Genomic DNA, 23,448 nt, shown 5'->3' on the forward strand with positions numbered 1-23,448 from the left:
TACCAGAAATCGTCTGTTCAAACGCCCAGGATAATCCCCAGCTACACATTTCTTCTGTTGCCATTGCCACCACTAACAGTGCATAGCTGCTCCTGAGCTGAGGGAGAGGTCTGCTTTACAGGCAGCCCGAGTCCAGTCTGCTGGCCCCACCGTTCCTCCTCTCTTTGTTGGTGGTGATGAGATAGTGTCCAAGAAGAGATGCAGCCTATCTCTGGGTGTGTTGGGTCAAGAGCCTACTTATATTTTCAGTTATATCTTTTATTTATTCCTTCAACAAATATTTGTTGAGGGCTGAGTATGTTAAGCTAGGGATATAGTGAACAAGACACGGTCTCTGCCCTGAATGAGATTATAGTCTAATGAGAAAGACAGACAATTAAAGCAGTAGAGGAAGGAAGGGTGTGGACTGCTACCAGCTTTAGAACAGAGCTCTCCTGTGGTCAGAGAGCCAGTCTGGTGGCAGTGACAACAGGAACATCAAGTGAGCTGGAGTCTCTTGAGTGCTTGTGTTCTCTGCTGAATCGTAGATATAAAGAATGAGTCATGAGTTACTACCAGGAACCTGATTGGACACCTTGGTTGGTGATGGTGTCATTTACTAAGAGAGGAAGATTAGAAGGAGGAAACTTAAATGGGAATGATAATGAGTTCAGTTTTGGATGAGTTTCAGATTTCTAGGCAGCAGTTGGATATCCAGAGAATTTAGAGAAATCTCAGGCAGACATCTAGGCTGAGGCGGCCAGTTGGGATGTCATCAGTGTGTTGTGATGGTAATTGAAGACATGAGTGTAGTTGGTGCTCATCCAGAGGAGTAATCAAGTGAGAGAGAATATGGTTGAGGGTGCAATTCCTGAAGAACATGGACACCGATGGGATTATTAGATGAAGGGGAGCCTTGAAAGGAATGACGAGAGGTAGGAATAAACCAGAAGAGTTTAGGGTCAGGGAACTTGGAGAAGAGTGGTCTGCATGTGAAATAAAACAAGGACTAAAAAAATCCATTAGATTAGTAACAGCACAGTTGTTAACCTTGAGGAAAACAGTATTATTTGAGTGAAATGGTGGGGGAGGAAGCCAGATTTCAGTGAGTTGAGGAACAAATTGAAGGGAGGAGGAGGAGACAGTGAATATATAAAACTTTTTGAAGGAGCTTGGCTTTTGAAAGGGGGAAGGGAGAGAAGATGGTAAATAATGAGGAATGTGGATTGAGGGAAGTAGGTTTTGTTTTTTGTTTTTGTTTTAACTTGGCTGAAGCTTGAGCAAGCTTAGATAATGATAGAAAGGATCTGCAGAGAGAGAAAGGGTTAATGATTCTGGAAAGAGTAAATCGCTGTTAGAGGGAGATTGTTTTTTCTAATTAAAGTATAATTTACATTTAGTGAAGTGCAAACCGTAAGTGTACAGCTCAAATAATTTGTAGACATGTATATATCTCTGAAACTACACTCAGATCAACATACAGAGCACTTAGGAAGGCACCTCATGCCTCCCTGTCAGGCCTCCCTGTTCTGACCAATGGATGGAGACTAGGAAGATTCTTGATAAGGCTGGCAGGCTTGGGATCCTAGAGCACAGGAAGAGAGAGTAGAGGAAGGACTAGACACCTCTTCCTTTGTGATTAGAGGGCTGGAGGAAAGGATGGATGGGATTATAAATAACTTTTACTGAGCTAAAAGGTGAGGTTAGATCAAAGGGCTTCCGTATTCTTGCTAAGATAGGAGGCAGGGTCGAATCAACTTAATGGATGAGGGTGGCAGGGGAGGTTTGATTGAAAGTGAAAAAGATTAGAAATTCCACTAAGCCCTGGCAACATTTTCCATGACAGCCTATTTTTCTAGCCTTCTTATCCATTAATGCCATTTTTGAAGTAAAAGTTTCCCTAGGTCTGTGAGAATTTATGTAAAATTTTCAGTTTAACTCTCTATGTAAATTGACAACTAAAAATTAATTAGAACTATAAATGACAGATATGAAATTGATTAAAATTGGCCTCTTACAAAGCAAACTTGGTTTAACTCTAAAGAATAAATGAATGGGCCTTGTCTTCTTGATTAGGTTGAAAGTATTAGGAAAAAGTGTTAAAGAAATCATGCTTTTCAAAGTTTGTAGGAAGAGGAGGAAGTTAGTGTTTGAATGCCAGTACTCGTACTTTTCAGTGACGTTGCCTTGAGACCAAACATTTAAATCAGGTATATTGCTGGGTATTCTGCTTTAGGTTGCACAATTCCTCAGGGTTTATTGTGTTCTTGTCTTCATTTTTGTCGCTCTGGCTTAGCTATTTTAAACTAGTCTTAAACTAGATCTACGGATTTATTTCATCAGTGGTTCTTCTGTTATGTTTCAGAACACCATTTTATGGTAGTTACATAGCTATGATGCTATCTATGTGCGTAGTTTAACCACAACAGCTCTGGTTGAGGGATTTTCTAAATATCTCATTCATGATGTAATAAATAGCCAGACATATATGTTATTATTATGTTATTTAATTATTCTCATTAAAATGAGAATAATTTACTATAAACACAAATGAAGTTGCCCTGATGATAAATCCATTGTTATTAATTGAGTTGAGTCTATTGTTTATCTAATTTAGAATAGTCCATTTAAGTTAACATCTGTTGAGTTTCTAACCATGTGCCTGCTAAGGATATATAAAAATGAATAAGGAAACCAAAATCTAGAAAGAAAACGGAAATATGTATAACTGTACAACATATAGCATGATAAGTTTAGATTAACAATTTAGAGAAATGAGGTGCTGTGGGAACTCAGAGGATTACTAAGCACTAACACAACTAGATAGAATTGGGAACATTTTCCCCAAGGGTAGGATGGAGGAAGGCCTCAAAGGATTATGCTTTATGCTTGTTTAGTGCTTTACAGTTTACTAAGCACTTTTATAAATATTCTCAGTTTTGTCCTCAAAATAACCTGGAGGAAGTTAGGACAGATATTTTCCTGCAAATTTATGGATGAGCAAAGAGACTTTTGATAATATTTATTATCTTACAGAGGGTAACCAACCAGGAGGCATGGCTAAAACTGAAACATGGTTCTTTTAACTCCCAAATCTATATTCTTTCCCCTAAACCACATAACATTCTGGGCAGGAAGAATAGCTTGAACAAAAACACTGAGGAATGTGAGTGTGTTTCAAGGATGTCACAGAACTATTTGCCTAAAATATGGGAGAAATGTTAGGAGATGAAGCTAGGAAGATAAGTTGGAACTTGACAAACAAACCATAATTTCAGAGGCCTTGAATTCTACACTAAGTTTGAACTCTGAAGAGCTTTAAACTAAAGAGACAGGATCTGCTGGGATAAACATCATAATGGATCTGGAGTGACTTACTGTAGAGTAAAAGACATCAAGATTGGAAAGGGAAAAGTAGGATTTTATTTGTAGAAGACATGATTGTCTAGGTAGAAAATCCCATGGAATGTATGAAAAAGCTACTAGAACTAATAAATGAGTTTAACAAGGTTGCAGGATACAAGATCAATATACAGAAATCAGTTGTATTTCTGTATACAAGCAGTGAATATTCAGAAGTTGAAATAAAAAATAACATTTACAATAGCATCACAAGTATGAAATGCTTCAGTTAAAACTGACAAAAGCTGTGCAAGACCTGCTTGTTGAAAATTATGAAGTATTGTTGATGAAAATTGAAAACCTAAATAAATAGAAAGATACACCGTGCTCATGGATTGGAAGACTCAGTATTGATAAGAAGATCTCCTCAAATTGTTTTATAGATTCAAGGAAATTTCAATCAAAATCCAAGTAAGCTTTTTTGTAGAAATTGGCAAGCTGACTCAAAACCAAAACAATTTTGGAAAAAAGAAGAACAAAGTTGGAAGTCTTACGCTACTTGAATTTAAGGCTTATTATAAAAGTTACAGCAATCAAGATGGTGTTGTATTAGTATCCAGATAGGAAAATATTATTGGTCAATGGAACAGAATAATAAGTACACACACCCACATATGTATATTGATTTTTTGACAGAGGCACAAAGGCAACTCAGTGGAGAAAGGTTAATCTTTTCAGCAAATGGTGTTAGAACAATTGGATATCCATATGAACAAAAATGAATTTCAATTTATTCCTTGCAACGTATATAAAAATTAACTTAAAATATATCAATTGTAAAAACTAAAACTGTAGAACTTCTAGAAGAAAACTTTGGAGGAAATCTTTATGAATTTGGGTTGCTCAAAGATTTCTTAGATTCTTAGATACAAAAAGTACAGGGTTTCTTTTTGAGGGAGAGTGTTCTATAATTGGTTGTGCTAATGGTTGCATAACGGAATATACTAAAATCCATTGAGTTGTATACTTTGAGAGAATTGTATAGTGAATTATATTTCAATAAAACTGTTATTAAAAACAAAAAGTTAAACATGCACCTACCATATGAGCCAGCCATTCCACTCCTAGATATTTGCTTAAGAGGATTGACAGCATATGTCCATGCAAAGCAAATGTTCATAGCAGCTTTATTTGTAATAGCCCAAAACTGAAAACAACTCAAATGTCCATCAGTAGGTAAACAGATAAATTGTGGTACATCCATACAATGTAATAATACTCAGAAATAAAAAGGTATGAACTATTCATACTCACTACAACATGGATGGATCTCAAAATAATTAGGCTGAATGAAAGAAACCAGGCCATACAAAAGGATACACATTGTGGATTTTATTTATGTAAAGTTCTAGGAAATGCAAACTAATCTATAATGACAGAAAGCATAACAGTGTTTTCCTGGAGATGGGAGAGAGTCATGTGGAGGAGTGGGAGGGAGGACTTTCAGTGAAGCAAAAGGAGACTTTTGGAGTTAATGGATATGTTCATTATCTTGATTGTGACTTTTCACAGGTGTATACATATGTCAAAACATCAAATTTAGCACCTTAAACATGAAACTTATGCTAATTATACATTTAAAAACTTTTTAAAAATCTTAATGGATGTGGAGTCACTTACCATATTAATTCTACATGAAATCTCTGTCAAATCCGTGTTTTAGAAAGATTATCTGAAAAGTATGGAAAACGGAGTAGAGAACAGAGACACAGTTGGCATATTCATCTGTTCGGTGAATTAAGCAAATATGTTTTATGCTGGATGATGAGTGTCAATTAAAGGCCTCACAGACAAATGGAAGAGATACATGTAAATAATGACTCAGTATGATAATGCTAATTGTGACAGTATATATGAGATAACTCTGGCCTAGGTTGGAGGCAGTTAACAGAATCTTGAAGGGTGAGTAAAGATTACAGTAATCAAGGTGTGAAATGAAAAAAGCCTGAAGTAGGTTGGGAGGATGGGGTTGAAAAAAAATTCAGATCTTTTTAGTGGCAAAAATCAAAGGAGTTTGGCTATGGAAGTATAAGAGAGGTAGGAGCCAAAGATTGTTTTATTTGGAATGACTAAGTCTTTGATGATAAGAATAACAGAGACATAAGGAATTTAGGAGAAGGAGTAGACCAAGGGAGAAAAAAAGTTCAATCTTAGACTTGAGTTGGAAGTTCCCATGAATCATTCAGTTGAAGATGTTTTGCAAGTAGTTGAAAGTACAGGCTTGTCCCTTTGGAAGGAAGTCAGTTCTGAGAATATAGCTATTGGATTCATTATTGTATAGAGAACTGATCAAACTGTGTGAGTGAGTGGCCCTGTTCAGGAAGTATATAGCGTGAGGTCAGAAAGCCAATGATGAAACTTGAGGTGTCATCAGTGTTTAAGGGACGAGGACCAAGAAGCAGAGGAAGAGGCACTGTGAGGACAGAGGATGTCAGACTCCAGGAGGGAAATGTCTGGGAGAAGAAATGAAACTATAAATGACCTGTGTGTTTTACCAGTTGGAAAATAGTGTTCAGAGAAGATTTCATAGTCCTCTTAGAACTCAGAAGGACTCTGTGATAGGAACAGAGAAAACTAAGCAAAAAAACCCCAAACAAAGTAATAATTAACTACAAGGAAATGAAAGTTTACAAGAAGGGAACATTGTAAATTAAAATGTAAAATGTACATTTTACATTTAGTAAAATGTACATTTTACATTTAGTAAAATGTAGTTAGCGGAACACCGCGTGACTCAGATGTGAAATAGTTACATAGTCATAATAATATAAACATTGAATATAATTTAACCAAAAATTATGGTATAGCAATATTGGTAGAATAAGAGGATACGGTCAAAGAAAGTTAAATCTTTATTTTCTGTAACCAAAAGCCAATAGATAATGTCTAAAATTGAAAAACTCAAGAAATAGCAGTATATATTATTTAGAAATACAGAATACCAAAGAAACAACTAAGAATGGAAAGTTATCATTAGGAGTAGAAATCAGGGCTGTAAGGAGCCATGGGGTCTTCCATCATAAGCCATGTCTGTGTAAACTATTTTCATGTATTCTCTTGGAAAAAATTTAAATTTTAAAAAGGCACTTTGTCAATCATTAGAGACAGTAACCTATTACTTTGTATTAAATGCCTTAACTGTATAGTTAGGTAGGCTTAATTCTGAAAATGAGGCTGCTATACAGTAGTCTGCATCTCTTTCCATTGTAAATGTGTGGCTTTCTAAGCATTGTTAACCCTTCTTTTTGTTTCCATAGGTTGATGAAAAAACCATAGGAGAACCTGGTTGGCTTTATGGTAGTTTTCAAGGAAATTTTGGCTGGTTTCCATGCAATTATGTAGAAAAAATGTCATCCAATGAAAAAGCTGTGTCTCCTAAGAAGGCCTTACTTCCTCCTACAGTATCTGTATCTGCTACCTCAACTACTTCTGAGTAAGTTTTTAGCTAACAATGGAATTTATATAGCTCTGAAAATGTATAAATACCTAGTATGTATTTATGTCAACCTGCTACTTAATCATATTATAATCTGTACCAGAATCTCCAAGAGTCTTTTAAAAAATGTTCTAAATTTAATACTGAAATTTAGTAAATGAAAACATGTCAGTAGTTTGTTCATGAATTCTTTTTTTTCCACAAGTTGTGTTTAAACACACTGTGTATTATATACAAGTTGATAAATGGTAGTACTTCATTAGATTCTAAACAATTAAGTATACTTATATCAAAGTGTCATATTTACAGATTACTTTCTTCAAATCAACCAGCATCAGTGACTGATTATCAAAATGTATCTTTTTCAAACCTAACTGTTAATACATCATGGCAGAAAAAATCAGCTTTTACTCGCACTGTGTCCCCTGGATCTGTATCACCTATTCATGGACAGGTATGTGTCTTTAATTTTTGTGTGCTTTATTCTTTGACTTTGCTCCTGATTCGTATAAAATAAAATGAAGATTTTTGTACAAAGGCATCATTCACTCATTTAACCAGAGTTTGTAGAATTTGGTTTCTGTTCTTGTCATTCACAAGTGATATGAAGTTGAAGAAATTATTACTTAGAGGTTTCTCAACAATAGTTTATTCCCATAGTGTCAAGTTGCTAGGAGTTAGGTTTCTAAGCTCAAAATATCATTTTTACAAATCCAATTGTATTGTTCTTAATTTGCAGTTATTGTAAGAAGAGATTTGGGCTTAAGGGTTTTTTTGGGGGTTTTTTTTGGCTTTTTTCTTAAGTCATTTGTCTAGGAACTGTGTTATATATATTTAGCATCTGACTTAGATGTAACCATTGCAAGCATTGTTACATTAACATTATTAAAAAGAAATCACATAGTTCAATCAGAAGAAAGTCCTACAGATTTCACCTTCACTAAGAAAAAATCTCTACAGTTAAGAAGTCATAATCTAATGGAGACAGACATATATTGTAATGTATGAAAAATGTTGTAATAAAGATATTCTACAAAGTCTTGAGTGGTATACAGAGGAGAGAATATCTCCTTCAATCTGTGGGAATTGGAGCAGGCTTCACAAAGGCCAAGGTATTTGAGTAGGACCTTTGAAAACAAGCAAGATTTCATCCAACAGAAGGAAAGGTATTCCTGTACAAGAACAGTTTGGGGAAAGTCACTGAGGCATGTTAACACAAGGAGTTTTCAAGAAACAGGAATTGTTTTTAGTGTGGCTAGAGTATAGGATTCATGGAGATGGGGTTAAGGACGGAAGTTAGAGAAGAGAGGATGAGGTTTATTTGTGAAGTGTTTAATACCATGCTAACACACTTGGCAGTGGAAAGACCCTGAAGATTTTTGAGAGAGGAATTGAGGTGTATGTTTAGAAAGATCACTCTAGCAGTAGTGTAGAGGCCGATTGGTGGAAGGAGGCAAAGGAAGGAGACCAAATAAGGGAGGATAATAAATAGCTAAGTAACAAGGGGTGATGTTGTGAACCAGTGCCACAGTAATGAAAATATATAGAAGAGGAGATGGACTTAAAAGAGTATTAGGAATTGACATAAAGTTGGCACTCCATTGAATGTGGAGAGTGATGAAGAAGTTGGAGTTAAAGGTAACTCTTCAGAGTCTTTAGCTTGAGTAGCTGAAAGGATGGCGATATCATTGTCTTGGGTGGGCAGTGCAGGAGGAGTGGGTTTGTTTGGTTCTAAAAATGATTACATTTCAGACATGCACTTAGGTATCTGTATTAGGGACAACCTGGTGGGAAGGCCCAGTAAACAGTTTGATTTACAAGTCTAAAGCTTAGGAGATAAAGTTATCCTGAAGATAAATATTTGAGAAGTCATAGGCATAAACAAGATTATCAAAGGAAATCATGTGAAACAGGAATGGAAAGAGGCTGGACCAAAGAGGAGTCATCAGTCACCAGAGAGTGAGCTCCAGGAACTACAAGGGTTTTAGTGATGTCAGCACTGTTCAGAGATCAGGGAAAATAAGGGTTTGGAAGAAGCTTTTGGCTTTGATGTTATCAGTGACCTTGATAAGAAGAGGTTCAGTAGTATCATGGGTGCAAAACATAAATCAGACTGGATTGAGGGGTGAAATTGGAAAGCAGGTTTAAGACTATTCTTTAAGGAATTTGAAGTAGAAGTAAGTAGAGAAATAGATTGATGATTCAAGAGAAGGACTTCACGATGTTACAACATATTTTTAGAAAATGGGAGAGCATGATAGAAGATTTAGAGCATAGGTAAAGAGGTTAGCCTTGTCAACAAAACAAAACCGCTCCTTCCTCCAAGAGAGGAGGGAGAGAAAGAAGAATGAATAAGAATACGAAGAATCTAAGAGACAGAAAGTGGAAAAGTGGAGGTGGCTGAGCACAACTACATCTCCATTCCTATGGAGTAAACTGAATCCGCTGCAGTTGAGGAGACTTTGGAAACTGAAGAGAGAACAGGTTTACAGTAACTCTTTCCCTTTTCATTTGTTCCGTAATATATACTTGATGGATTTATGAATACATTTCCTGAGTACCCACTGTTGACCTTCCATACCTGTGATACTTAATGCCAAGATGTGTCTTTGAATGGTAGGTGTTCCATCTCTAACTTAACAGAAGGCTACTCAGATGGTTGTCTGTCATATATAATTTTAAGTAAGTTAGTAGGTTCAGGTATCTTAAGTCACCATTGATAATAAGTCATCACCACACCAAACAGGTCTGCTGTTTGAACAGTAAGTATATTATATACTAGGAAACAGAAATCATGATTACCATTGTCTTTTTTTAAATTTTGTGGTTTTATGTTCACAGGGACAGGTTGTAGAAAACCTAAAAGCACAGGCCCTTTGTTCCTGGACTGCAAAGAAAGATAACCACTTGAACTTCTCAAAACATGATATTATTACTGTCTTGGAGCAGCAAGAAAATTGGTGGTTTGGGGAATTACGTGGAGGAAGAGGATGGTTTCCAAAATCTTATGTCAAAATCATCCCTGGGAGTGAAGTCAAGCGAGAAGAGTAAGCATTTTTGTGTGTTTACGTTGTTGTTTTTACTAAAGAGTCAGCCATAGTATGACTGTACAAAAAATAGAAAGTTTATACTTGTGTTGAAATATCAGAAAGGTAATTTCTAGAGTGAAAAAAAGCATACTTCAGGCATTTGTACCAGTTTTAGAATAGCTTTTATTCTGGTTATTTCAGATTCCTAAAGTTTTCAAAGGGTTTAAAATTTTAGATCTATTGCTTTCTTTGTACCATAAGGTCAGTTAGAGAAGTTACTTTCATTTCCTTAGGAGCATTTCTCCCTTGTTGTTTACTGTAAATTGTCAGTATTTAAATAAATCTTTACTGAGGGCCTCCCCTTTGCCAGAGTGGGACATTCCCATCTCAGGGCCTCTGGAGTTCTTTGAACACCACCTCTCTTATTGCCCATAACACACTGTGTTGTAGTTATTTACTTTCTTACCCATACCGCTTATTGGATCAGAAGCTCCAGAAGGGCGAGATCCACAGCTTTTTTTTGTTTTTCAGTTTTTCCATGCCTAGTGTAATCCTGATGCACAGTAGCTGCTCAGTCATATTAGCCCAGTGAATGAGGAGAGGAGCGAATGAATGAATGGTCAGATGAGTAAACTTTCAGCTGAACAGAAAGCAAACACACATCTCTGGCCTTTATTTCCCAGTCTGTAGGGGAGCCAAATTATCAAACATCTTTAATACAAAGAAAGATACTCCAATATAGCTATGAGTAACTATCTCTTGTGTTTTATATGGAAGTTGATCTAAACAGAAAAACAGTCTAATTTAGTGAAAAGGGACTGGTCTTTGGAAATCAAGAGGCTTGAATTATGATTCTGCTGTTTTTGCCAGGCTGTGTGGAATAACCTGCTTACTTGCTCTTCAGTTTTCTAAGTCATTGAATGAAAAGAATAAACTAAATAATCTTTAAAAATCCTTTCAGTGCTGAGATTCTACGTATCAATTTTTAGTTCAAATGCAAAAATTTACAGACTGCCATGGAATTTTAGATTTAGAAGTGTGTAATAACAACAGTAACAACAATAATACATAACTGACGTGTTTTGCTAGCACTGTGCTAGGCTCTTTATAGGAATTATCTTATTTAAACTCCATAACATTTTACAAAGAAAACTTAAGCACAAAGATATTAAGTTTAAATGCTTTTTAAAGGGCAGTTCTTCTAACTTTTCATTCAATTACTGATCTTTTCTAACAGATAAGGCTTATATAACTTGAAAACCTGCAGTAATGCAGAACTCAGCCCTAAGGACAGTTCAGTTATGGCCATGAGTTGTAGTAAGGTTCCACTCTGTTTCCCTGAAAACTTCCTCACTCTGTCATTTACTCACTGGTCCTGGGGAGTCCTGGTGCGTCCTTCCAATGTCTAGTTCTTAAACATGACAGTCTTCCAGATATTTGAAAACAGTTTCCTGGGTTAAATTGGAAATTAAAGCTATACCTGTTCTGAAATATAAGAATAAAGTTCTGCTATTTATATATATATATTTATATATATATAAATGTAGTGTGCTCTAAACAAATAATAAAATTTATATATTGCCCTTGTTTTTCTCTATGCTAAGCCAAGCCCCATATGTGCTTTACCAATTAACTGCCCTCTACCAATGCACTTGTCTCTTTTAAGTTTCTTTAGAAAGGCAAAATATCTCCTATTTGAAAACCGATTTACAAATCATATTGAAATTACTTTAATATATTAAAAAATTTAGAAATTTGTCATTAGGCACTTCTTAATCCACCAGGATTTTGTGTATGAGACTATTTCTAGCCTGTGTGCTAAAACAATATTTAGATTAATTTGAGAAGCCCTAAAAGAATGCACTGCTAAAACCTGCAGTATTCATCAAATCACCTTTCTTGTTTTTTGTGTTGATGTCTTTTTTTGTTTCATTGTTGTTTTTTATCTTTTTGTGTGTTTATTTGGCAGACCAGAAGCTTTGTATGCAGCTGTAAACAAGAAACCTACCTCCACAGCCTATACAGTTGGAGAAGGTGAGCTTTTGGCAAGTTGTAAATTAGATGGGAGTCAGTTTGGCTAGTGACTAATTATCTTACTTCCTACAGTTAAGTTGTTATTCTCCCTGCTTCTGTCTTGAGTGTTTAAGTGAGGTTAGGAAAACCTGACCCTTGTCTATTTCACATGAATATTGAGGATACAGAAAAAAATATGGCTGAAAATACTTGGCGCTTTTAGAAAATTGGTACTATGAAAATTCAGCAGAGACTGCCTCAATAAGTAAGGTCATAAATAAAGTGTTGCAATGAGATAGCACAAAGGTTTTTGTTTTCCTGTTATTATATATCTAGATTAGAGACATTTAGGATGTCAGGAAATTTCAGTTCATTTAGTGGTTTACATATTGCACTTTAATTACTGTATACCATATAAATCATTAAGTAGAATTTGAAATCAGGATACACTTCATCATAAATATTACAAAGAAAAAAATTTTTATAGCCCTTTGGGTTGTTTGACTATTTCAATTTTGTTGATGTGTTGAGAAATGAAAGATTGTCTACCCTCATTTCAGACATTTTTATTAACAGTTACATAAGTTTATAAGTGAATTGTACATGTCCGTTGTAAAATTAGTTGAATAGTTAAGTACATTTTATGTACTCAAGAAAATCAGTTTATTGGTAAATTAAACAGTTTATTCAGTATCTACTATATTAGAGATTCTGTGCTAGAGCCTGAAAGATAACAAGGATGAATAAAACACAGTCTCCCAAGTGCTCACAGTAGAATGGAAGGGATAGGCGTACAATTGTAATAAATTCTATAATAAGTGAACAGAACTTAATTTTGAATAGGACCTGTGAATCCGCAGAGGTGGCAGCATTGAATCATCTTAAGCAATGAGTAGGATTCTGCATAGTTGACAAAGGAAGAGAAAGCTCTTGTGGATTGGAAATGGCATGAGCCTAGGCATGGCTCTGAAAGGTTAAGGAACTTCAGGTCACCAGTGAGGCTGGAACCATAGGTTTACTGTGAAATGACTGCTGTGAATGAGTCTAGGAAGGTAGCAAGACCATTTTGGAAAGGACCTTGCATATCTAAACCTTGCAGTTGTTTTTTGTTTTGTTAAATCAGCTAAATTGAGTAATACTGGGCACGTGTTAGTAGGTTGTGGATGGTGTTTCTCGTCATCTCCAGTTTATGATATACAGATCAAATTCCATGTTGACAAATATAAATAAAACTAAAAAAGAAAGAAAAAGACTTCTAAAACATGGTCATTGACTATTTCTTCTAAGTAGTAGTAATCCCAGGAACAAAAACCAAAGCCGATATAAAACTTAGACATTTCCCTTAAGGTCATTCATTAACAAATATTTATCGAGCATCTGCTCCATGCCAAGCGCTGTGCTAGGAGCTGGGTCACTGTGATGTAACTTGGCCTCTCCTACTGATGTTTGCTGAATGTTGGGCATTTCCATAACTGTGTATATAAAAGAAAGAGAAAAGAATTTAGCAGATTAAAATATATTTCGTGTAAGAAGGTTAAAAAAAATCTTTTCATATCTTGACTCTGTAAAGATATTGATATCTGTTTGCAGTTTTTGGGTTATTCTCTTTGATATTATGATGATAATAATAATAATACAATTGGAAAAAAAAACCCATGGTAAAGCTTTGTTAAATAATCTTTTTCTAAAAGTTAAATAATTGCTTAATTTCTTTTTCTCCCTTAAGATCTTTTTATATTAAATTTCCTTAAGTCACAGTTCTTTTTATAGTGAATTTACACAAGATCTTGGAGATTAACATAATTTTTTTTTTACTTTTGTAATCTTACAACCAAAATTAGTTTCTTTTTACTTTGTTCTCTACAGAGTATATTGCACTTTATCCATATTCAAGTGTAGAACCTGGAGATTTGACTTTCAATGAAGGTGAAGAAATATTGGTGACCCAGAAAGATGGAGAATGGTGGACAGGATGTATTGGAGATAGAACTGGAATTTTTCCATCAAATTATGTCAAAGCAAAAGATCAAGAGGTAGAGTTACTTTGGTATAGAAACAGAATCATTCCGTTCTTGTTGATCGAGATTCGTGCTTAAAACAGATACTCACGTATATGGTTTTGGTCAGGCTGCTTTGTTTACAGGGAAACCACTTAAGGTAGCTTCAGAAAACTAGAGTTTGTTAATAGGGATCCTGTTAGATAAGCGAGACATGAAATTCTCAGAACAAGAGCCATAGGTAGGGCTGGGCCTCATGATAACTGAAGCTAGGGAATGGTTCCAGATTCAGGGAAGCTTAAGAGGGAGCACCTTGAAGGAGTGTGTAAATCTTTACTTGAAGGCTCTGACATTAGTGTGACTCAGCTTACACTCTGAGTGTCTGCTTCTTTGCATCCCGCCATTGGTGTGGTATAGTACAGCAGTGTCAAACTTTTTCGGTTCATGAACTTTTTTACCTTCTTAAAAATTATTGGGGACTCCAGAGAGTTTTAAAAAATATATGGGTTATATCTAGTGGTTTTTCTATATTGGAAATTTAAACTGAAATTCTTTTTTTTTTTTTAAAGATTTTATTTATTTATTTTTCCCTCAACGCCCCAGTAGATAGTTGTCTGTCATAGCTGCACATCCTCCTAGTTGCTGTATGTGGGACCCAGCCTCAGCATGGCCGGAGAAGCGGTGCGTCGGTGCGATCCCGGGATCTGAACCCGGGCCGCCAGCAGCAGAGCGCGCGCACTTAACCACTAAGCCACGGGGCCGGCCCAAAACTGAAATTCTTAAAATATTTATTAATTCATTTTAAAATAAAATAAACCCATTACATGGTAACAGAACTTGCTTTTTATGGAAAACAGCTATATATTTTCCAAAAAACAGAAGTTTAGTGAAAAGCGTGGCATTGTTTTATATTTTTGCAAATCTCTTTAAAGTCTGGGTTAATTGAAGACAGCTAGATTCTCATATCTGTTTCTGTGTTCAGTCTGTTGTGATATGTTCTTTTGGTTAAAGTGTATGAAGAAAATTCCACGTCACACAGATATGGGAGAAAACAGAGAAGTATTTTAATAACACTTTCAGTTCTCTGGATATTCTTCTTCGATAGTACTACACCAGAACTTGACAAGTGTTAAATTGTTATAGGTTAGTTACAACATGGGATCTGAAGCCATATCAGTGAATATTTCTTACTATTAAAATTCACCAGTATATTTTGCGTGTTGAGTGGATCTTTTACCCATGCATGATGTGGTAACATTCATGGGTCATTTGGAAAATACTGAATCACTGAGTTATGCAACTATTCCCTGTGTTGCCACATATTGTTATACAATATCAAAAAGTCACATCTGTTAATATCACCACTGATCTCATAGAAAAGTCTTAAGTGCTTTGAAACTGTCAAGCTCATGATGGTCGATACAAGTTTTCCAATCACTGAGTTATGCAACTATTCCCTGTGTTGCCACATATTGTTATACAATATCAAAAAGTCACATCTGTTAATATCACCACTGATCTCATAGAAAAGTCTTAAGTGCTTTGAAACTGTCAAGCTCATGATGGTCGATACAAGTTTTCCAAAATTTTAATTTTCTCTTGAAAGCTTAAATTTTACCCTTGGCAACACATCCTGTCAGCTGTTTTCCTTGAAGTGACAGGCTTACCTTCATTTTTCTTGGAGAAAATGTCTGCTAAATCCCAAGTCAGAATAGTTTGTTGTTTCAGTCATTCTTTCAAGTAAAAATATTTTTCCATTGAAAACTTAGCTTAGCTTACATTTTAATCACACAAGTGCTTTTCCTTGAGACAACCATTGTACTTCAGTATGCAGCAGAAATGCTTTGGGCGTGCTTCTGTTTAGACACAGAATTTTTAAAAGATGTGTACCTGAGGATTAAGATTTAATAAAATTTTTACTGCTTGATCAAGGACTTTTTTAGGTGGAACTGGCTTAGTTTGTTTTACTGTGAGCATGTGGCTGTGAAGAACACGGTGTCTACTAGTATAGTTTGACACCACTGCCATGATTCGTGCTAAGGCAGCAGCAATTTTACCCACCAGTGTAAAGGTCAACATAGTGAAAGCAGCAAATAATGTCTTAGTATTGTTATGGAAGTAGTTTTTATCTTCAAGACCCCTGAAAGGGGCTCAAGGACTGCCCCGGGGATCCACAAACCACACGTTGAGAACCATTGAGACTACCTGGGTTGACTTCTGGCTCTACCACTCAGAGGCTAGGTGACCTTGGACAAGAACTTTATCTTTCTGTACCTCAGTTTCCTTCTCTTTAAAATGGAGGTAATCATAATTACTTAAGTGTTATTGTGAAAATTAAATATTTGAACATATATAAAATTCCTAGAACAGTGCGTGTTGCACAGTAAGTACTCAAAATGTGTTAGCTCTTGGCTACCCTTAATTCTGCTTCAGTACTTTTACTACAACTATGTCCACTATCAGAAAAAAATTTTAACTCTGTCTCTTTTGTTGTTCAAATTCCTGAAAAGAGGAAACATGATTGGCCAAACTTATCCTGTAAAATCAAAACAGAGGTCATAGTGGCTACCCAGGATATGGATTTTTTTGTTCTTAGGTCAGGTTCAGAGGGAACATGGCAAAAAAATTAAAAGCAAAGACATTGCCTCCTCTGCAGCAGGAGGCGCAAAACTCACCTATGCCTTAACATATCCAGGGCACACGTGTTGTATGTGGTGGGCACTGGTGCTAACCTGATAAATGGGGTGTATTTGGCCTGGACAGTCACATTTAATATTCAGGAGAGAGTCAGAAAACTAGCAGTTATTGTTGAGTCAGTGGATGCCAACATTAGCCACTTGTGTAGCAGACCAGATCTCCCCATAGGTGTTGGATTTGGTTAATATAAGGTTAATTGTCATTTTGATCTTCGTGTAAAGAAACAAGAATCCTGGAAATCAGAAATCTCTAATTCCTAATAACCTTTGTACTTTTATCTCTGGATTGTTGGAACATGATAAAACAGTATATCTTTTCCTTACAGAGTTTTGGGAGTGCTAGCAAATCTGGAACATCAAACAAGAAACCTGGTATGTATAATAATGAAGTTGAAAAATTACAAAGTGTTTAGTAGGCTTGAATTCATAGTTTCTTGTTTTTCTTTTTTTTAGAGATTGCTCAAGTAACTTCAGCATATGTGGCTTCTGGTTCTGAACAACTTAGCCTTGCACCAGGCCAGTTAATATTAATTCTAAAGAAAAATACAAGTGGGTGGTGGCAAGGGGAGTTACAGGTAATAATCTTTAAATAACATTTACCAGTTTTATTATAAAAGTAATGCATGCTCATTAAATAATAAAATTAATAAAAATTTTACATTGCCTTGGAGGTAATCAATATTAACATTTTAGTGTATTATGTTTCTCTCTAGTCTTTTCCCTGTTTATTTTTAGCAGAGTTGAGTTGATGTTATTGCTTCTATGAGACAAAACATGATCCAGGCTGTGTACTGAGAAAACACTACCCATCAGACTGTCCCTCCCAGTCTTATGTTTTTGAAACAGCAGTGCAAGAAAGGAAGTGCAGGCATAAATGAGCCTGTTTTTTTCCTAAAATGTTAACAGAGACAGTTATTGCATATATGTTGATACGGAAGGAGAGTTCTTTCCTCACTCCTAAAATTTCCTTACTGGTTAAAACTAAAAAGCATTTTAGGATTAAAGGATGATAAGAGGTATAATAGCTGTATTTTTATGTAAGATTGATATATGATTGTAATATGGAGGATAAACGTAGCTTCATTCTAGCAAATCAGAGTCTTATAATTCCTGAAGAACAGTGGAGGTTCAAAATTGAATATCTTCTTGAATAAGCCCCTAAAATTCCATCTTCTGATTTGCTTTGAAAATTGACCCAACTAAGTGAGAAACATGGCTTTCCACAAATTTTATTTATGATCTCCTGATTAATTATTAACAAAGCCCCAGGAGGTATTTTCTGTGGGCTGTACTGTTTTAAGTGTTGACTTGAACTTATTAGAACTCTAGAAAAGTCTTTTTAGTTTATAAATATAATTTGTGTGAATTATATTTATTCACAAATATTCGCAAAGAATTCTGAACCCAAAAGACTTCCAAATAGATTTCAGATAGTGTTTCCAGCAGCACTTTGAGATGCGTATTGAGTGTTCCAGTTGTTTAATATTAACCTGGAAGGCCAATGCAGAATGCAGGGGTCCCCAAGACCACCCGTCCTTCTAACACCAATTGTAGGTTTGGAGGTCCCCAAGACCACTCTCAAGTTCAATAATTCACTAGATGGACTCACAGTACTCACTGAAAGCTATTTACTCAATGTTATGGTTTGTTACAGCAAAAGGATTTAGATGAAAATTAGCCAAGGGAAGACATATATGGGGCAGAGTTCAGGAGGGTTTCAAACACAGCTTCTAATTGTCCTCTCCCAGTGGAGTCATAGACAGCATGAACTCCTTCTGGCAACAGTACACATGGAGTATTGCCAAGCAAAAGAAGCTCACTCAAGCTTGTGTGTCCAGAGTTTTTACTGGGGCTCCATCACATAGACATGGTTGACCACCAAACTCAGTCTCCAGTCCCTCCAGAGGTGGAGTTCATATTAATGTGACCCAGAGCAACCACCATAAATCACATTGTTAGACTCTCTGGCTTGGTCAAGGCCCCCCAGGTAAGCTAAGACACTCTTACCAGTCAGGGCATTCCAAAGGTTTAGAGATTTACCTCCCAGGAGCCAAAGGCAAAGGCCAGACCTCTCTTTGGGCAAGGTTAAATTCTTTACTGCACAGTCAGGGTTTTTCTCATTTTTAGTTCATGTCTCGATAATTGTTTTTCATCTTAACTTTCATATTCCTTTTGCTGATTTCACAGGCCAGAGGAAAAAAGCGACAGAAAGGATGGTTTCCTGCCAGCCATGTTAAACTTCTGGGTCCAAGTAGTGAAAGAATGACACCTGCCTTTCATCCTGGTATGGGAGCAGATTGACTTGTATTTCATCTTAGAGAAATTTGGTTAAAACTCAGCAGCTTCTTAGATTAGCTCACTCTTTGAAAAATATTAACAATTTGTACTGTTTATCTCTGACCAAAAGTAATGTTACATTGAGAACTTCCATTCTAAAAAGTTCTGTGTGGAAACAGCCAACTGTTCAGTGATACTTGAACCACTTCACTCCTTGAAATTTTTCAAAGTAGAGTTGCTGTACCATCATACTTACTTAAGGCAAAGCAATTCACTTGGATTTTTAACTGTTGGGAAATTCTTGTTTTTTTACACAGGCAAAGGGGGAAGGGAGGTGGGAAAGAGTAGCTTAAGGGAAATTTTAGCCTAATTTTAACATTTAATATTAGAGTAATTTAAATCCTAAGGGAATTTTAACATGTGATCCTTGTAGGAATAATTAATTTGTTTAATTTATTTTGTTGTTCTTCCTCTGGTAGTGTGTCAGGTGATCGCTATGTATGACTACATAGCAAATAATGAGGATGAGCTAAATTTCTCCAAGGGACAACTTATTAATGTTTTGAACAAAGATGATCCTGACTGGTGGCAAGGAGAAATCAGTGGGGTGACGGGTCTCTTTCCTTCAAACTATGTTAAGATGACGACAGACTCGGATCCAAGTCAACAGTGTGAGTAACATCAAACTGTCTACTTCTCAACTACTGGAAAAGCTTTAATATGCAGCACTGCATTGATTACTGTTCTGGATCAGATCTTAAACTCAGCAGTCTTAGCAAATGTATGTTAGTGTTTAAAGTAAGAAAATACAAAAGGAGACTTTTCACAAGATCAGCAGTTATACTGCTTTATTTTAAATATTTTTTTCTTAGCTTCAGACCTTACTATTAGACTGTATCTGAAAAAATTTGTAATTCTTTTTTGGGTTCTTTGGTATGACAGCAGTCAATGCTGCAACTTCCCTTTACTACCATCCTTTTTCAGCATCCAGTGATCTTTTTCAGCATAATAGAGAGTAACTGGTAATTACCCTATTCACCTATTCAAAATTACCTGTTTAGTGTACAGGTGCTATTAATTTTGCAATCTTCTCATTTATTTCCCACATATTTACACATCATCCTGATTAGAAGAAAATTAAAAACCTGTTTAAACTGTTTGCAGAACTCTCATGGGGTGATTTTTTTAGGTAGATACCTCATGCCACAAGGTATATGTGAATCAAGATCTGTTTTACTATATTTGGAACAAGGGTCCAGATCTCAAAGTGTGAAATTTGGCATTATATAAAATTATAGTAGTTACCTAGCCTTTCTCATATTTGACAATAAACATGCATTAATAATAAGAGAATGGACAGTACTTGGAAATACATTTTATGTTTATAAAATGGATGTCACTTTTCCCTACCCTTTTGATTTTTTTGTTTTTTGTTTTACAAAATACATCATGATATCATGATTTATATTTTTATCATTCTTGTGAAATTATCTAAAAGATTTAACCTTTCATTTTAATTTATTTTCTGGTAAGTAACCCAGTTAAAGCTGAGATATATACTTATGCTTCAGTGCAAGTATTATGAATTTATTTTATACTATATAATTTTGAAATATTAGTGTATTATTTTTGCTTTAGAGCTTATAAAGAGTTCTGATCCTGGGAGAAGACTTTTCTTTAGACAAAGCAACTAAACTTTTCAATTCAGAGGTGGGAGGAGTCCAGTTTTTTTTTTGTTTTTTTTTTGTGAGGAAGATCAGCCCTGAGCTAACATCTGTGCTAATCCTCCTATTTTTTGCTGAGGAAGACTGGCTCTGAGCTAACATCTATTGCCAATCCTCCTCCTTTTATTTCCCCAAAGCCCCAGTAGATAGTTGCATGTCATAGTTGCACATCCTTCTAGTTGCTGTATGTGGGACGCGGCCTCAGCATGGCCGGAGAAGCGGTGCGTCGGTGCGCGCCCAGGATCTGAACCTGGGCCGCCAGTAGCGGAGTGTGCGCACTTAACTGCTACGCCATGGGGCTGGCCAGGAGTCCAGTTTTTGATGGTTTGAATATTCCCAAAAATATCTCAGGGTTTCAGGAGCAGTGGTAAAGAAAATTATAACAACTTGGGTTACCTAAATGAACGACCATTTGTAAGCTCTGCTGATGGTTTGGCAGTTTTCGGTACTTGCCAGTTTGTCTGATTAGTTAGAAGTACCTGGGATGCCTTTCCTGGACCTGAGAGAGGAAGATACTTTTCAGACCTGCTGAGTCTGGAAGATCTTTGGCTAGTGATCGCTTGAGACATTCCATTATGTCAGTACTTTTAGCTTTTATAGAGCCTATAAGATAAAGTGATGCTTTTCCAAATGTTTTGTTGTTGTTTATCTTGTTTTCCAGTGGTGAAACACTTTTTTCCAATTAAGTCTTATATAATAAAAAACATGAAGAACAGATAAGAACTGTTCTAAAGAAAGAACAGCTGGAAGTGTACGAGTCAGTGAAAACTGGTTAAATTTTAGATTACCATTTGTGTTTCTTGGGGTCTTATAAGTATTATTTTCATTTTATTATGTAATTAGAATATTTTTTTTAAAGGTTGAGAATTTTAATAGTTCAAATTTGTTTAGTTGATGTTGCATGTTATTAGTTGAATTTTTCTCACCCACTTAATTTACTTTATGTTCATTTTATTCCTCATTTTTCTTTTTATAGGACCCAATGTTGTCTTCCAGTGTGAAAGCACCCCAGAGACCCACTATCCAAGTTTGACTCTAGCGTGGAGGCAGGGCAGGCAGCCCTGATCAAATATCTCCTACACAATTCATTAACTTCGTTTGAATGTTAGAGCCACTTGTGATTATTTCTTTGTGTTTCTAATTTATAGTTAAAATTGATTTGTAACAAGTTAACGGATAGTGGGTCTTTGTGTGGCTTTCCCTGCTGTTCACTCTGGCATCCTTTAGCATTTTTCTCCTTTTTTAATTTGGTAATTGTAGGTCATTAGCATGCATACTGAGTTTGCCCTTACATGGTGGGAGTTCCAACACACAAAGACCCACTATTTGCACAGACTGTTCTCGCTGGTTTGGAATGGGCTGCTGTGCTTTTCTAATGTTACTGCAACATGTATGTTCGTTACAGAATTCAGATAAAGTTTGCTTATGTTTCGCTATTATGTTTGATCTAATCCTAATCACAGTGAGCTCTTAATTGATTCAATATGTGATTTGCCCCCAAATATGTACTGTTTATTACTTTTTCTAATATGCCATGATGAGAACCAATATTTAAATTTGTTTAAAGGCCAAGAACTGGAAATAACCATTTCTTTATATTTTGTGTATTTCGGGGTGGGAGCAATAACACTTTTGGGGAGCTTGTCTTATCTCGTAGAAGAGGAAAGTGATGCCCCAGCAGTATGCGCAGAGTGGGATAGGTTTCATCTGTTGCAGCTGCCCAGGAGTGAGCACCGCAGTGTGGTGGGCCCCTTAGCATCTGTGTGCTCCGGGCTAAGGAAGAGACTGCATCAGGGGCTGCAGCACTTAGTTGTTACTTCTTTACTGAAGACCTGAAAATGGATTATTTCCAAGGAATGAAAGCCTCCTGTCGCTGACCATGAGATATGAAACCTTCCCTAGCTTAAACAGAGCATTTATATCTATACATTTTAAAGTCAGAATTCATGTTACCTATTTCAGTCAGGGGACTACATGTCCCAGGTCACAAAAGGACACCAGTTGACATTCTTTTGAATGTGTTTAGTAAAGATCATAGGGAATCCTTGAAAAGTTTACATGCCCCTGATTCAGGCAGACAGGCTCTATCTAGTCAAGAATGAATTCGAGGGAAGGAAGGATGTGTGAGAGCTAGCATTCCTCTGTGTCCGTGAGGCTTCTCTGAGGCTAGATTGATTTTACCATCCAGAATTCTCTGGCTAATATCCCTTCTTCAACGACATTGGCTACTTTGGCATAGGATTTTACTTCTTTTCCTTGAGTGGAAAACATTTTAAAGATAAAAATGGTATTATTAACTAATATATGTGAGAGTACTTAGCTGAGACAAAAAGGAGTTTTAGTAGGCAGTATTAAACTATATTTGAAAATCAATGAGAAGTTTATGCAATTTAAAATGTTTACAAACTGCAGTGCAGTCTACTGTTCATGAATGTCAAAGTATTATCAGGAAAAGTGTACGTACAATCACAGGGTCTTATTTCCTCAGAGAGTTCTTTAAGAAGAGTGAAATGTGTTTTTATATCTGTGAGTTTTAAGTTAGAGGCATATTTTGTGCAATATTTATGTTAATGTGCCTATACATTATGAATGAGTGATATCAGTTATATGTTACCTAAATCCTAACTTGACAACACTTGAGAAAGAATCAACAGTTTGGTTAGAACTTCACAAGGTTCTCTGTGTTCCAGAATACTTGACATTATTGGAATGTGTGGTGATATGGAGATATGGATGTGTGACCCCTGGGGCGGGGGTTGCTAGTTTTAGACCACCTTGATGTTTAGCGTTTGGCATCATGATGATACTCTTATAAAATATGGCGTTAATAGGAAAGCAATAATGTCACTTTACAGGTGGAACAACAGATTTGCCTGCAGTGTCTAAAGGAGACAG

At 36.0% G+C, this 23,448-nt stretch overlaps 1 protein-coding gene across 9 annotated transcripts in view; it reads left to right on the forward strand.

The window, feature by feature from the left end:
* The window catches only part of ITSN2 (intersectin 2), a 140,839-nt gene that overhangs the window by 81,627 nt on the left and 35,764 nt on the right, over window positions 1-23,448 (forward strand). For all 9 annotated transcript variants that reach the window (XM_087437079.1, XM_087437080.1, XM_087437087.1 and 6 more), the window contains 9 exons: window positions 6,639-6,814; window positions 7,127-7,271; window positions 9,659-9,864; window positions 11,816-11,880; window positions 13,726-13,892; window positions 16,879-16,924; window positions 17,006-17,127; window positions 18,740-18,836; window positions 19,309-19,500. In XM_087437079.1, the coding sequence (XP_087293205.1) occupies window positions 6,639-6,814; window positions 7,127-7,271; window positions 9,659-9,864; window positions 11,816-11,880; window positions 13,726-13,892; window positions 16,879-16,924; window positions 17,006-17,127; window positions 18,740-18,836; window positions 19,309-19,500 (1,216 nt within the window). The remainder of the gene's footprint in view (window positions 1-6,638; window positions 6,815-7,126; window positions 7,272-9,658; window positions 9,865-11,815; window positions 11,881-13,725; window positions 13,893-16,878; window positions 16,925-17,005; window positions 17,128-18,739; window positions 18,837-19,308; window positions 19,501-23,448) is intronic.

The sequence above is a fragment of the Ceratotherium simum genome, chromosome 11 (assembly GCF_057802395.1).
Source record: "Ceratotherium simum simum isolate JZ-2026a chromosome 11, ASM5780239v1, whole genome shotgun sequence".
Lineage (NCBI taxonomy): Eukaryota > Metazoa > Chordata > Mammalia > Perissodactyla > Rhinocerotidae > Ceratotherium > Ceratotherium simum.